The sequence below is a fragment of the Anguilla anguilla genome, chromosome 4, assembly GCF_013347855.1.
Source record: "Anguilla anguilla isolate fAngAng1 chromosome 4, fAngAng1.pri, whole genome shotgun sequence".
In the NCBI taxonomy this organism is placed as follows: domain Eukaryota; kingdom Metazoa; phylum Chordata; class Actinopteri; order Anguilliformes; family Anguillidae; genus Anguilla; species Anguilla anguilla.
This window is the reverse complement of record NC_049204.1, coordinates 33,945,807-33,961,206: the sequence shown is the minus strand read 5'-3', so window position 1 is coordinate 33,961,206 and position 15,400 is coordinate 33,945,807. Positions and strand designations below refer to the sequence as shown.

Genomic DNA, 15,400 nt, shown 5'->3' with positions numbered 1-15,400 from the left:
CCTCTGCTCTGGAACGCTGCTGCACTCCATCACCGCCGCCCTCTGACCGCAGTAAAGGGCGGAGCGGAGCGGCGTGCTCGTTGGCCTGGCCTGTCTGCGGTGGTGGATCTGTTCGCTGAGGAGAAGTGACCGGGTTACATTGCCTTTGTAGTTAATTTCATTAGTGCTTATCGCCTACGATCGCTCCTCGGTTACCCCCGCTGACCACCCCCCCCCATCCCCCCATCCCCCCTCCCCTCCCCTGTCCAGGACCCTGTAAATCACGCAGCTGCGCAAGATCTCTGCTTCCTCTCGAGCCTCCCCTCAGCATGCAACACACACACACGCACGCACACACGCGCTCATGCACGCACGCACACACACACCACCAGCACCAGACACACATGCACACAGACACAAACACGCCACCAGTGCCATACACAGACACACACATGCACACGCGTACACACACGCCACCAGTACCACATGCAGACACACACACGTGCACAGACACACACACCACCAGCACCAGACACACATGCACACAGACACAAACACGCCACCAGTACCATACACAAACACGAACACGTGTACACACACGCCACCAGTACCACATGCAGACACACACACGTGCACAGACACACACACCACCAGCACCAGACACGCACATATGCACACAGACACGCACGCGCACACACATACACATACACACACGCACACAAATTAGATAGATGAACAAACCTTGATAAACAAACCAGAGCTAATTGTTTTTTTATTCCACTTTAAAGACCATGTGTGTGTGTGCGTGCGTGTATGTGTACGTGTGCGCGCGTGTGTGTCTGTGCGTGTGTACACGCGTGCATGTGTCCATGTAGCTAAGCGCTCATTATTTCAGCCTAAGCGTTGCAGACCATGGCAAGTGTGATATTTTAATTAACTCATAAAGGTTTATTTTAATCTTACACCTCTAATATCGGTTAAACAAAACATTTCTACCAGAGACAAATCACTGCAGAGATGAAAATAGAGAAGAGTGCCTGCATTAAGCAGGGCTAAAAAAAAACCTGAATCACCACGAGCAGAGAAACATCTGCTGACACCAGTCCTCGTCCCCAGATAAAAGGAATCTCTGTAATAAGCCAGTCCCTTGATATTTCCTATAAATGTGAAATCACTACATACCTTGTTAGCCTAGCAAGGCCTTGGCTGATATGTTCTGCTCTGTATATGAACACGTAAAAAATTACTAAGGGAATTACCATAGCTCACTTAACTCGCTCGTACATTCATTCGGAGATTATACGATATAAAGCAGTCTTAGACACGGATTGCAGGGAAGAAACAGGAAATTACAAACTCAAAAATGTAGGTCTAACTGATGTTTCAGAAGGAATGCCTGAACTGCAAATACTTAATCACTAAAATTAAACAGCACTGTCAAATATGCTTTCAAATAAAGGTTAGACACACAGAATTTTTATTTCAGTCTTTTCAGACCACAGCAGTCATGTTGTTCGGCGCAGTTATCACAGCGGGGGACCTACAGAAGAGTGACTCGCACCAAATACCAAACGCATAAATCCCCAGGCAAAACCGTGACAGGCTATGACGGGACACAAATTAGGGAAGGGAGCCGGAGCTCGGGGTGTGTGAGCGCCCCTCAGTAAGACGGCAGGAAGTGCGTTTTCACAGCCAGGGCCCCCGGTCGGCCTCAATGGCATCGGGTCCAAAGAGGAGCGAGCAGAATCGGGTCAGAACCGCGACGGTCGCTCGTCCGTATGGAGCAGCCACTCACACCGTAGGGGGCGCTGTGGTGAAGTCCGCCGGTGCGGCGAGGTCAGATGGAGCACTACGAGGGCACGAGGCCCAGGACGGGGACGCCAGCCCGCCAGGGTCAACCGCCGCGGTAATGGACCGGACTTCAAATGTATTAGTCTGTCGGGCCGGGGAGCGGCTGATCGACTGCCACGGCCGACGGGCCGGCGGCGGGCCGGCGTGAGGGAGCCGATTGGCTTTTCCATGCAAGACGGCTCCGTTAATGATGATGCAGGAGGCCGCGCGGGGCGGCGGGGACTCCCCGTTCGTCTCCGCGGGAATGACGGAGCGCGGGGCGCGCCGCCGAGAACACCCCCCAAATCACAAAAAGCCGCCGTTTACCAGGGGTTTCATCCGGGAGGAGGGGGAGGGGAACGCAATACTGTCCCGGCGGAGAAAAAAATAGATCTGTGAAGGTGTGGAAGCCGTGGAAGCCCAGTTTGGTTCGATATCTCACATGGGCGTGTGTGTGTGTGAGTGTGCATGCGTGTATGTGCGTGGGTGTGTACGCACACGTGCGTGTGTGCATGTGCTGCGTGTACAGGTATGTGTGCGTGTGCTGGGTGTGTGTGCATGTGCATGTGAATTTAATCCTAGTAAAGAAAATAACCCAAAATACTACACGCAGCATGGGTGAGGTGGCTCATCTATCGACAGAGGGGGAGATAACAGTTAAAAGGGGTGAGGCTGGCAGAGGAACGCACTCCTGTCACAGTCACTGTGGAGGCCTCTCCCCTCAAGGTCAGCCCTGTGCTCAGTAATGAATATTCCCTCCCGAGTGTGACTTCACTCAAAGCTCACAGTTCTGTCCTTTGTCCTCTGGAAACGATCAGGAATATCTAACAAATAGCTGAACTCCTCATTGCATCAGAAAACAAAGACCTGAATTCCATCGAAATTGGTCCTTAGGTATGACTCACAATTACAACCTTTTTCTTTCATTGTTTTTCTTGAGAAATAGCTCAGTAACCACCAAAATGGGCTTCCCAGAGTGCTTGTTTGAAGAAAATATAACACTTGCAATGCAATGTCCTTCAAAGTTAAGTGCACAGGTTGATTCAATCCAGGCCTCATACATCTCAAATAAAACGTAAACCAGGGAAAAGTTGCTCAGCACGTCTCTCGCTCAATCCCTCCCTCTCAATCATATTTTCCCATGATTCATTGCTAAGCGCTCATCAAATTCTATGTCTGCAGAACATAGCTCACGTCCCAGGTAAACGGCTGATAACGCACGGGCAAAGCCAAAGCCAGTCAGGACGTATCGGACGGGCGAGCGCGGAGACGCGCGCTAAGGGGCGGAGCTCCGAGCGGCGGGGCTTTACCTGCTCCTGCCTCTCGAACCAGCGGTCCACCATCGGGTGCTTGGCGCTCAGCGAAGAGCGGCCGTTCTCCCTCTGGAACTGGCCGCCCCAGCTTCCCGCGTCTCGGGGGAGACTGCGAAACTGCTCCGAGCCTTTGCCCTGGGAACGGCAAACCAGACAGAGTTAATATCCGCTGTGCGTTACCGCTAATGTAACCCACACACATGCACATGCACACACACGTTTCTAACATGGCCCTCTAAACATGGCGATTTAATCACCACTCATTATTACAGGCTATATAAACCTCTCCAAAATGGTTGCCATGCACTCCCAGACAGTGTTATTACATTGTTATTATGGTGTTATTTTTTCTTACGGAGCTGTTTTACAGAACTATACGCTTGTATATGTACGCAACACCGTGGGGATGCATAGGCACACAGGCTTTCCTCTGGAGGAGAGCCAGACTCACGTGCTGTTCTGGGAAAGTGAGAAAAGGGTGGCAGTGCAATATAATGGGTAAGGAGCAGGTCTTGTAACCTAAAGGATATGGGTTTGATTCCCGGATACTACACTGCTGTTGTAAACCACACTGCTTGAGCAAAGTACTTAACCTGCATTGCTTCAGTGTACAGTGTATATGTGTATAAATGGATGCAATGTAAACACTATGTAAAAATGCCTCTGTGGACAAGAGCACCTGTCGCTCACACCAAAACCCACAATAAATTCAGGAGGGTGGGATAAACTCCTCTAGGCCCAGCTCCTCCCCCTTTTAGCTTTCACATTCTCATCGAATCCCCATTTGTCGCGTTCATCGAGCAAACGGAGAAGCCAGGCCGGGCCGCCCCGGCTCGGCCCAGAAAGCCTGCGGAGCGGAGGAGAGGCTGGCGGCGACACGCGCGGCCCGCCGTCTCCGGTGCTGAGGCCACGTGCGCGGGATTCAATAAAAAACAAAAATTTACCCTCAGCTCCAGGGACGTGGCTCCCCTACCCCCAGCTGTAAACGAGTACATATGGTTTACTAATGTAGGGGAGAGAAACGGTGCGTGACCGGGGCCGTCCGGCAGGGAGAGAGAGAAGAAAAGGGCGGGAGCAGGGGTCCCGCCGAGGTTCTTTACGATGGCCCGTTGCAGTCGGCCCGGAAGAGTCGGCCATTTCACAAAAAAGCACAAAAACGTACCAAAAAAAAAAAAGATCCCATAAATTGTATTACAGATAGAGCGGCGGACAGGAAAAGAGCACTAAATCACAGCGCGCGTATTCGCCGCTCGCTCTGTTATACATGTTTACTTTCCCGCGAACGCGGGCCCGGAGATCTGAGAAGTGCTGCGTGCGCCAAACTCTTTTGGACGGGCGACGGTTTTGTAACGTTAGCTTCGGGCCGCGGAGCTCCCGCGGGGGAGGCGCGTCAGCGCGCCGAGGCACAACCGAATCAAAACACGCGTCCCCCCCCAAAAATCATTTCCACGCCAAATAAGGCAAAGCGGCAAAAAAACTGAACCAATAAACAAGGGCTGCAGTGGGAGTAAAATGCGAAAATACGATACTGCGGCTCATACTTTGCCACGTGTTAGCGAGAAACGGGAAGCTAACAGCTGGCTTAACGTATATTCAGAGTATCTCTTTTAAGCTGTAAAATACCAGCTGGGTTAAATGCTAACAGGCCGAGATGACATTACCAATACATCTGGCGCTCAGCGGATGAAAGGGACTCAGTGTTCACTTTTTACTTACACATTTTTTTTTTCCCAGAGATCAAGGAATAAAAACAGGTGAAAATTTGTACAAGAAAGAAGCAGTCTGAACCAATATAACATGCAAACAGAAGAAGGTCAAAATTTTTTTTTTACTGAGGTCACATAATTGAGAACTATTAAATGCAGCACTGTTTATGCTACGTAACTGTTATGCAACTACATAGGGTTACATAACACGCAGAGCTGCAGCTAGGGTTGACTGGTTAAGGGAAAGCAAGTTGATGTTTGTTTGAAATAACCATCGTGATTACACAGTTGCTACAAGGCAGTTACACTAACTACTGTAGTTACACAGCTTAATTACCCAAATAGAATTACATATTGAAAAAGAGGAAAGTGCCGGATTCACAGCACTCAGCAGAAACTTTTACCCTACGGGGCTAAATTAACACATTCAAGGAATCTTCACAGTTTAAAAACTTATAACTGAGACAAATATCTGAGTCCTTATATAAAGTGCATTTGAGAATTGCTGCACTGCATAGCTTCTATTGTTCCATTTATCGTATGCATTTTCAAAAGAAAAACGGGGCAGACAAACAAAAATGTGCTTCACAGCTAAAGCTAGCATGCGCAACACTAGCGCTCCAAAGTCATTGCTAAATATAACACCTAAATAACAACCTCCATTATTCTTCATTCACTTGTTTGTCGACTGAACAACTTGAGTTCAAAAAGCCCTCTAACTCCACACTTCGTTCAGAAACCGATCTGGAAAGTGCACTAAATAAAGAACATCGGGTTCATTTTTTTTTTCGAAAAATCCAGCTGCCTTCGGTTCCCTCGTGCTATCGAGCGCTGACAGGCCCGTTCCTCCGCCTCACACCTTGACATTTCGGGGCCGTCAGAATCCGCTCTCACAGCAGAATAAAGGAGTTAGGGACAGACTTATTTTTTACCTTTCTAAATTAAAGCATTCTATAAGATTACGGAGGCAGTGACAACTAAAGTGCTTCAGAATGGGATTACCGGAGCCGCGCGCAGACGCGCTGATCAGGGCCCGGGGTTGCCGTGTCACGGTCCCGGCGCTCCCGCTCTTTCCGCGCCCCGTCCCCATTCTGAATATCGCCGTTTCCGAAGCGCCGAACCCGTGTCATCGCTATTAGAGGGCGACCGTTTTGATGAGTTAATTGGCCTCTTTTTTCATTTCGTGGCCCCCGGGGACACCGCACCAGAGAGCTTTTCTGATTCATTTCAGACCTTGGGGGGGGACGACCTCGCGAGTGAATTACAGCAAGCGGAACGGCGCCCCCGCCGAGGAGGAAGGTCTTTCACAAAGCGCCGCGATTAACAAGAGAGCACCTTCAAGGTCAGACCCACACGGAAAGAAGGGAATCTTCCGGAAGCACCGGACGCGTGGAGACGCGCTACGGCGAGGAGGGAGGAAGCAGGGGTCACCGCGTCCGGGCACAGATACTACACTACGCACCCTAACGTAAACAGTGACGGATTACTGCACAAACAGCGCTTACCTGAGAGCGAAGGGGTTTAAATCACACTCAAACGTACATAACATGAGTTATTCATTACATGCTTACAGGTGTGTCATTGCAAAAATACAGTAAATGCATTGATAACATTGCCTCCATTAGGACTGGTTCAAAATGTTCCTTGAATCTAAAGGAGGACATGGAATTGGAACCGGACAAGGTACCGTACAGAAGCAGAGAAAAGTATATTTTTATACACTTTGTGTCTTCCCTTCCCCAATGAGTGCTATGAAAGCGTAAAAAATAGTTTGCAGTTTTTGTGGGGTTACAGTGAGAAATGGGCATTAATGACATCATGGACATTACATTACAGGCATTTAGCAGACGCTCTCATTTTACACAGCATTTACATTGCATAACATTACACCATTTATACACTACTGTATAAGGGTACAACAGTAGTGTCCTACCTGGGAGTTGAATCTGAGACCTTTAGGTTGCAAGACCGGCACCTTACCCATTATACTGCACTGCCAGCAATGACTAGAGGCCTTACTGCCAATGACAAAATCAGAATCAGAATAAAAGCTAAGGAAGGGTCACCTTGCGCTCCAGGCTGCTGGTGGTGTTGCTGGAGTTGGGTTTGGGTTTGGGGAAGCCGGCCGTGGCGGACCAGCGGGACGGGTTCTTGCGGGACGGCTCTTCAGGCGAAACGTGGGCCTCAGCGAAAGGGGGCACCAGGTCGGCGAGGGCTGGGTCGCTGCTGCGTCGAACGCGCAGGGGCATGTCTGTGATAGAGAGAGAAACACGGGGTTCACAGCAGCACAGACCACTGACAGGGGCATGTCTGTGATACAGAGAGAGAGAGAAACACAGGGTTCACAGCAGCACAGACCACTGACAGGGGCATGTCTGTGACACAGAGAGAGAAACACAGAGTTCACAGCAGCACAGACCACAGACAGGGGCATGTCTGTGACACAGAGAGAAACACAGGGTTCAGAGCAGCACAGACCACTGACAGGGGCATGTCTGTGACACAGTGAGAAACACAGGGGACACAGCAGCACAGACCACTGACAGGGGCATGTCTGTGATACAGAGAGAGAGAAACACAGGGTTCAGAGCAGCACAGACCACTGACAGGGGCATGTCTGTGATACAGAGAGAGAAACACAGGGTTCACAGCAGCACAGACCACTGACAGGGGCATGTCTGTGACACAGAGAGAGACACAGGGTTCAGAGCAGCACAGACCACTGACAGGGGCATGTCTGTGATACAGAGAGAGAGAAACACAGGGTTCACAGCAGCACAGACCACTGACAGGGGCATGTCTGTGATACAGAGAGAGAGAGACACACAGGGTTCAGAGCAGCACAGACCACTGACAGGGGCATGTCTGTGATACAGAGAGAGAAACACAGGGTTCACAGCAGCACAGACCACTGACAGGGGCATGTCTGTGATACAGAGAGAGAGAAACACAGGGTTCACAGCAGCACAGACCACTAACAGGGGCATGTCTGCGATACAGAGAGAGAGAAACACAGGTTTCAGAGCAGCACAGACCACTAACAGGGGCATGTCTGCGATACAGAGAGAGAGAAACACAGGTTTCAGAGCAGCACAGACCACTGACAGGGGCATGTCTGTGACACAGAGAGAGAGAGACACACAGGGTTCAGAGCATCACAGACCACTGACAGGGGCATGTCTGTGATACAGAGAGAAAGAGAGAAACAGGATTATTTGATTTGTTTTAAAACCATCCCATTCATTGTAGTCATATTTAACATCTACGTACATAAAAAAGAAAGAAGTTCCTATGCTGCTGAGCAGTGATGGATTTGAACTATGGGCCGTGAATCGGGGGCAGGGCCATCCTGCTCGTGGCGCTGTGATTGGCTGCCGAGTCCCCCACAGGGAGCCTGCACTGATAACGGCGTAGCGTCCGTCTCCCTCTGTCGCTCCCGTGGCATGGGCTGGCAGCGAGGGGGAGGGGGGAGCCGGCGAGGGGGTGCGGCCTTTCCGCTGGCTTTGCCGCGGGAAATGAAGCGGCGCGGGGGGGGGGGGTAGCAGGGGGTACCTGACGGCGCGCCCCGCTGCACTCCGACTCCTGTCAGCTCTTAAAAGCAGAGGGCAGCTGTGACTGGGAGGCCTTTTCTGTACAGCGCCTCGCTCCCAACATGGCGCAGGTCAGGACCGCGACACCCAGAGTGCTCTCCTTCACCGGAAGACTCCGAGCACTCCTTCACGACTTTAGCACCGAATACGCTACATACAGCCGCGACCGTTACTTCCCTCCTCATACTGCGGCCACCTGCAGGCTTCCAGAAACTTCCCAGTACTGCAGACGATTTCATACTGAAAACAGACCGTGTATTAAAAGATTCTTTCTTTCTTTTTTTTTACTGAAAATGAAAGACTGTCTTTCCATTTCCTCTAACGTTTATAGTCATGACAGACTTGACTTTCTCTGAAATGTTTCACAGCAGGGGATCCTACGCAGCCCAGGGCCCTTCAAAGACAAAAGGCTGGGAGGAAGAGAGTGACCTCAGAAAAGCTGTCTGCAGTGAGAAAGTGAATGTGTCTGAGGGACTTTAGTTTCGTGTACTTCTTTCAAACTGTATAACGGTTAATGCTAAAAAGGACGTTGTTTCGTCGTGAGTGATGGGCCTAATTGCTACTGAAACGTTCTGTTTAGACAATTTGACAGTTATTTGGAAAGTAAACAATGAGAGTCATTACAAGGCGTAGCTTCTACCATGTTAGCATTGATATGCGCAATGAGGCTACGGAGAGAAATCATCTGAAATGTAAATTGTGAATTAGCCTACAACCCAAGTCATAAAACAATTATAATTCTGAAATATCAGCTTATTTGTAGTAATTAGAGTGACAGAGAGCAGTCATCACTGTCATGCCCGCCCCACCTCCCCGGCGCTGTCTGCTCAGAGCCAATCAGCACAGCCTCTGGACGTGCTGCAGAACTATGTGGTGCCGCTCGACACTTACAACAAGACTGCAGTAGTCACATGTGTGGAATAGCCTGCCAGGTCATGTAGTAGAGGCAAAAACCAGGTATTTTCAAGACTAGGCTTGATACCGTGTTAGATACTATCCAGTCTGCAGGTAATCAGAGCACTAGGTACAATTTAGTCAAGAAAATTGCGAGCATTTTTGGGTTGAATGGCCTGTTCTCATCAGAATGTTATGATTTACAGCAATCCGCAATTTAGACATTTTGAATATATTTGGAGAGACAAAGGGACACCAGGGTACACTGCTTAATTTTTGCTACACAGATCTTTAGTAGTTCCATACATCACCCACAGATTTTGCATACTTGTGGTCAAGGAGTTTATCCAGAACATGTATAGTTTTACCAGCTATATGTAACCTCTCAGTATTTCATTTCAAACAGAAGGCGAACAACTTTGTTTTTGCATTTTCAAGATGATTGCATTTGTGGCACTTCTACCTAAATTAGGAATATAATCTAAACTAGTATTGTAAATGGTACAACAGTCTTGCTTCACTTAAGCCATTTTCCAAGTCTCTGTGATTCGCACATCTGGAGTTATAAAACCTTAATTAGAACACCCTCTAAATGGGTGGGGGTTGGCCAGAATTGGCATCTGCATGAAGGGGTTAACATCAGTTTCCGATCCACACTATTTAAACCACCCACCCCTTCCCACAATGATTTCCAGTACATTTCCCTAGTTTGTGGACAGTTCGTTTTTTTGTTCACGATGGCGTATCAAAGCGGAAATGTAATTGTGTAACTTAATTCTGTGTCTGGGAAGAAATTAGACGATTACAAAAAAGGGCAAGAAGCCCGGCCGTAAAATCCTGGTAATTTTGCACCTCTGAATACGTCGTCTCATCCTCCATAAATCGCATTACAAATTGCCAATGCCAGGGGCACATTAACCAGGGTTGACAGGCACGTGAATCTTTTTTTTGTATTAAATGAACCTTCGGGGTAGCGCGGGACGATGGCTAGAAGCCTCTCCCGGGGGCGCTCGGCGCGCTAACGCTAATCAGAGACCATCTTTAGGCCGAGAGAGAGAGAGAGAGAGAGCCAGGCCCGTCCGGCGGCTCTGAATTAGCCTTAATGGATTTTCTCCCTCTTTCTGGAGCCGGCCAAGCGCGGCCTCTGGAATCCATCGAGCCGGGAACGTGAGAACGAGCGAAACCATGGGAAACGCTCAAATATTGAGCAGATGTGGTCGGGCCGGTCACTCGGGGGGGATAGGTCTGAGCGAGCACGGGAGGAAGCCCAACAGGCAACGCTTTTTATGATTTTCTGTCTTTCTCTCCCTATAATCGAGCCTCCCGTGAACAGATATGGAAAAAAAATACAGAGGTGGGTGGTTCTGGATGTTCGAAAATACCAAACAGGCTAGCTGGCTCCAAACGGTCGGCTTTTTTAAAATGAAATCGACCCGTGCGCGACGACCGCGTCTCTCGTTTTTGCTGTTTACATTTTTCCGTCATATCTGTAACCGATCATAGCGGCATACCGCCCGTTCCGATTCTGGCACCTGGGGCACGGATTCGCACTGGTCTTTGTTCTGACAAAGGGTTATGGGTAATGTGCTCCAGGAATGGCACCTTTCATCTCAACATGAGACCACTGCTCGAGCGAAAACAGAAAAAAACCCGTCAAAATCCTGACTGAGTGCAAATGTCTAGCACCACTGATAAAGGAGCACAAGACCTAAGAGTTAAGAACAGCACCAGTGTAGAACTCCATCAGGCACAGTATGAATTCACTTACATTGGTAAAGACTACTGAATGTAGTCACCACAAATTTCATAAAATACATCTACCTTCCAGACATCCTCAACCCAAAAAAGCAATGCTTTAATGTTTACAATATAATATATAGAACAATTACTGAAAGTCAAAGACTATTATTTATTATTACCGATTTAACTCTCTACAAATTAATTAAATGAATTTCAGTTTAACAAGAATTGAATGTGGAGAGTATGGAACATCAAACTTATGGAGAGGAAAGAGCAAAGAAATGTCACTTTGAAAAGTCTCACCCAAAGAGCATACAAGATGAAGAAAATAAATAATATAGTTCTGTATGGCTGCTTTCTTGGGCTTGACAGTAATGTTTTAAAGCTAAAGCCGGTTTGACACTGTAAATGGGTTTAATGAATGCACTATTTTGTCTGACATTTGAACCTGCTGTGAGCAAAAGCAATTATTGACAATTATTGAAGCGTTCATTCTAAAAACGGCTGCCAATTCATTTCTGCTGCCCAACGATTGTCCAATGGGCACTTTTCCCCCTTTGGTCAATTGTCAGTTGTCAAAATTGTCAATCAATGGCACCTAGCATTAAGCAAATAGACATTTATAATCGTTGGCGCATTGACAGAAAAATACACTTCAAAATCAAGTATACCATTTTAAGAAAATATAACTGAACCCCAAAGCCACATTCATCATAAAAATCTGAAAGTATTTACTTATTAATTTTAGCCAAGAATACTCAGTATATACCCAATACGTCCTTCCTGTGTAATTTTCTCACGCATATATATTGACATTTTGGCGCAAATATACATGGAATTAAGACTTTGGAGGACTGTAATAGTCAAGGTGTCCCACAGTGCATTGGGGGGGCACATTATCACAGGCAGCTCATACGCTACCCCCCTTCCCCTCGGCCAATAGAGGCCTTACTCTAATGCGTGACTGGATTAGCTTCCAGGCCAAAATTGTGCGATCCCGCGCTTAATAACCCGGACGAGCACTTAAGACGAGCCGCCCATCGATCTCGGGCCAACCAGGAGCCGGAGAGGGCACTCCTAACGAGATGAACGCGTGATCTCCCCCCGCAGCGGGGATTAGAGCCAGAACGGAGAGGCACAACTCCGGCCCGCCCCGAAATCCACCGGGAGAGGCCATTTCACTCCCCGTCCATTTATCAGCCAACCTCAAACTAACGTTCGCGTGTTATTCCTTCATTCGGGCGCGCTCCAGCGGGCGGTGGGAGGAAAACGCACGCCCGTGTAAAAGCTAAATTGCTGTTTGAGGGTAAATATGAAAAATCAATAGCAAACACCCCCCCCCCCCCACCCCAGCCCCTCCAAACTCTCCCGATGCACGACGCATCGCACACGCTCCCGCAGCTCTGCTTTCCGACTCCATTGTCCCCGCTTTTCAATCATTTAAATTGGCAGGAGATGCGCTCCGTCCTCCGCGCCGGAGCTTGAGCCGCAGCCAAAGTGGCCCCGGCAGGCCGCCGACGTAACGGAGGACGAGGAGAGCGAGGGCGGGAATATTGATAAGGCCGAAGGCGGGGAGGGGGAGCCGGGCGGGGAGCCGACGGCGGGGAGGGGGAGCTGGTCGAGGAGCCGCGCGCAGGTGAGAGCGCCCCTCACCTCCTCTCCTCTCCTCTCCTCCCGGCTCCCGGGGAACCTCGGGCTCACCGTCGGCTCCGATTCCGCCGAGGGGACCTGAAGCATCGCCACGGCGATGGAATACCGGCTTCGTTTCACCTCAGCCGGCGCGGTCGCCGATCCGTTTAAAACAGCGGAGACAAATACGGAAGAGCCTAAACCGGTAGCCTTCCCCAACGCTTTGATTTCTGGGCACAGAATAAATATTGATGTGTCTCTGTGCAATTAGCAGAGCAAACAATATATCTGTCTCAGCAGACTTGAATGCCTAATTGGTGTTCAGGCAGGGCCAAGAGAGAAAAACAGACTTTGAAAATGTAGGCAAACCAGAGATTACAGAGTTGCGTGAGGAACAGTAAAAACTGACACTGTGAGTTTGTCAAAGATCGCAGTTTAATAACAAATTAATAAGTACACCTACAGTAAATATGGATGACACACTGAATGCTGAATTATTTTTAGTTTCCAATTAAGTAAAAGTGTGCATGGGCTGAGAGAGAGAGAGAGAGAGTATGTGTGTGTGTGTGTGCTTGTGTGTTCCTGTGTCTTCATGTGTTTGCACACGTGCAGTATTTGACCCGTAAAGAGAGACTGCTGGAGGTTAGGGGAGGAGGTGTGTTAAAGCTCTTAAGGTGGGCTGATGGAGGCGGCCTGCTGTGTGCACAGAGCATTGGGCACACCCCGACAGACCCCGTCCAGCCTGAGCACCGCACTCCCCGAGTCACCGGCCCCAGCTCTCCGCCGTGCTAGCCTAGCCTCGCATCGCTTAACGCCACCGCCGCTAAGTGGGGGGAGAGGAACGTTCCGGAGAGCGGCTCGCGCGTCAGCACTCACGTAAGACTGAACGTGCGCCGCTAGTTAAAAACACCACTAGCTAAACGTGTTCCACGCACAAAAGTGAAGCTCCAGAGAGCGTCAAACGAAACCCAGGCCGCTGGCCCACGCCGGCGGCTCAGTCACTCTGCTTAGCAGAGGGCGCCAGGATTTCGCGGGGGGGAAAGCTGCGGAAGAGTTCTGTTTTTCAGCCAATCGTCACGCGAGAGGGGGTTAGCGGAACGCTTGCCCACCATCTCGAGGCGGCGGCCACTTCGGCACCTGCAGTGCCTTCCTCCGCCTCTCTCCCTCGCTCCGTGCTTCAGCAGCCCCCTCCGGAAGGACCGGAGCGGCGGCCGCACACAGCTCCCGGCGTACGGTTCGGCGCCCCCCGGAGGAGCAGAGGGCTATTCACAGAGCCGTGAACATTGGCTACTTTTATCGGGCCTTCGCAGGGCTCAGTCCCCACAGCTGGCCTGGCTTTCCCCCACTGGAACAAACCCCTTTTTCCCCACCGCCAACGCCCCCCTCTCGCCAGCTTAGGCACAAAACGCGCTCCGCTGAGACTAATTTCCCTCTCGGGTCTCGCCGTTTCCTTTTGAGCCTCTATTTTTAGCTGCTGTTGTTTTTTTTTCTGACAGGGAGTGGAAGCTGAGCGCTTTCTCCGCACACAAAACCAGCCTCCCCCAGAGAGGAGCTCGGTAGAGCTCAGAGCCCCGCCCCCCCCAGAGAGGAGCTCTGTAAAGCTCAGAGCCCCGCCCCCTGCAGAGAGGGGCTCTGTAAAGCTCAGAGCCCCGCCCCCTCCAGAGAGGGTTTCTGTAAAGCTCAGAGCCCCGCCCCCTGCAGAGAGGGTTTCTGTAAAGCTCAGAGCCCCGCCCCCTCCAGAGAGGGTTTCTGTAAAGCTCAGAGCCCCGCCCCCTGCAGAGAGGGGCTCTGTAAAGCTCAGAGCCCCGCCCCCTCCAGAGAGGAGCTCTGTAGAGCTCAGAGCCCCGCCCCCCTAAGAGAGGGGCTCTATAGAGCTCAGAGCCCCGCCCCCTCCAGAGAGGAGCTCTGTAAAGCTCAGAGCCCCACCCCCTCCAGAGAGGAGCTCTGTAAAGCTCAGAGCCCCGCCCACTCCAGAGAGGGTTTCTGTAAAGCTCAGAGCCCCGCCCCCTCCAGAGAGGGGCTCTGTAAAGCTCAGAGCCCCGCCCCCTCCAGAGAGGGGCTCTATAGAGCTCAGAGCCCCGCCCCCTCCAGAGAGGGGCTCTATAGAGCTCAGAGCCCCGCCCCCTCCAGAGAGGGGCTCTATAGAGCTCAGAGCCCCGCCCCCTCCAGAGAGGGGCTCTGTAAAGCTCAGAGCCCCGCCCCCTCCAGAGAGGAGCTCTGTAAAGCTGAGCCCCACCCCAACCAGAGAGGGAACAGGTGGCAGGGAACAGGTTAAGTGCAGGAAGCCAAAACCACGGAGCCAAGATTATAATCAGCAAGGTAAATGCGCACTGATGTTGGCATGAACACCGCACTTCATAAAAACATTACAGCGCTTCTTCCATTAGCGAAAAGGCAAGAACGTAGCATGAATAAATCTTGCTTACTGAACCCACGCACACGTCTGGCTGCAGATCTTAAAGGAAAATAAATTTGGAACAAGCGCTCATGGGTAATTAACCAAGCTGCTTGTTTGGGCAGAAGAGAGATGCGTCAGGTGGGCCCTCAGTCAGCGTGGCGCATCGGGAAGCGTGATCCTCATGGGGGAGGGGGGGGGGGGGGTGTGGCTAACCGTGCCGGTTTCAGACGCCATTGTGGAGCGCCTTCTGGATCTGAGAAATGTCCGTGGAGCCTCCGTCTCCGGGTGCAAACAGACAGCATTTTCATCACGCCACACCGA

At 50.5% G+C, this 15,400-nt stretch overlaps 1 protein-coding gene across 8 annotated transcripts in view; it reads right to left on the bottom strand.

The window, feature by feature from the left end:
* The window catches only part of LOC118225438 (partitioning defective 3 homolog), a 381,373-nt gene that overhangs the window by 217,821 nt on the left and 148,152 nt on the right, over positions 1 to 15,400 (bottom strand). For all 8 annotated transcript variants that reach the window (XM_035413832.1, XM_035413834.1, XM_035413837.1 and 5 more), the window contains exons 4-5: positions 6,895 to 7,079; positions 3,120 to 3,257 (exon numbers count right to left, since the gene is read on the bottom strand). In XM_035413832.1, the coding sequence (XP_035269723.1) occupies positions 3,120 to 3,257; positions 6,895 to 7,079 (323 nt within the window). The remainder of the gene's footprint in view (positions 1 to 3,119; positions 3,258 to 6,894; positions 7,080 to 15,400) is intronic.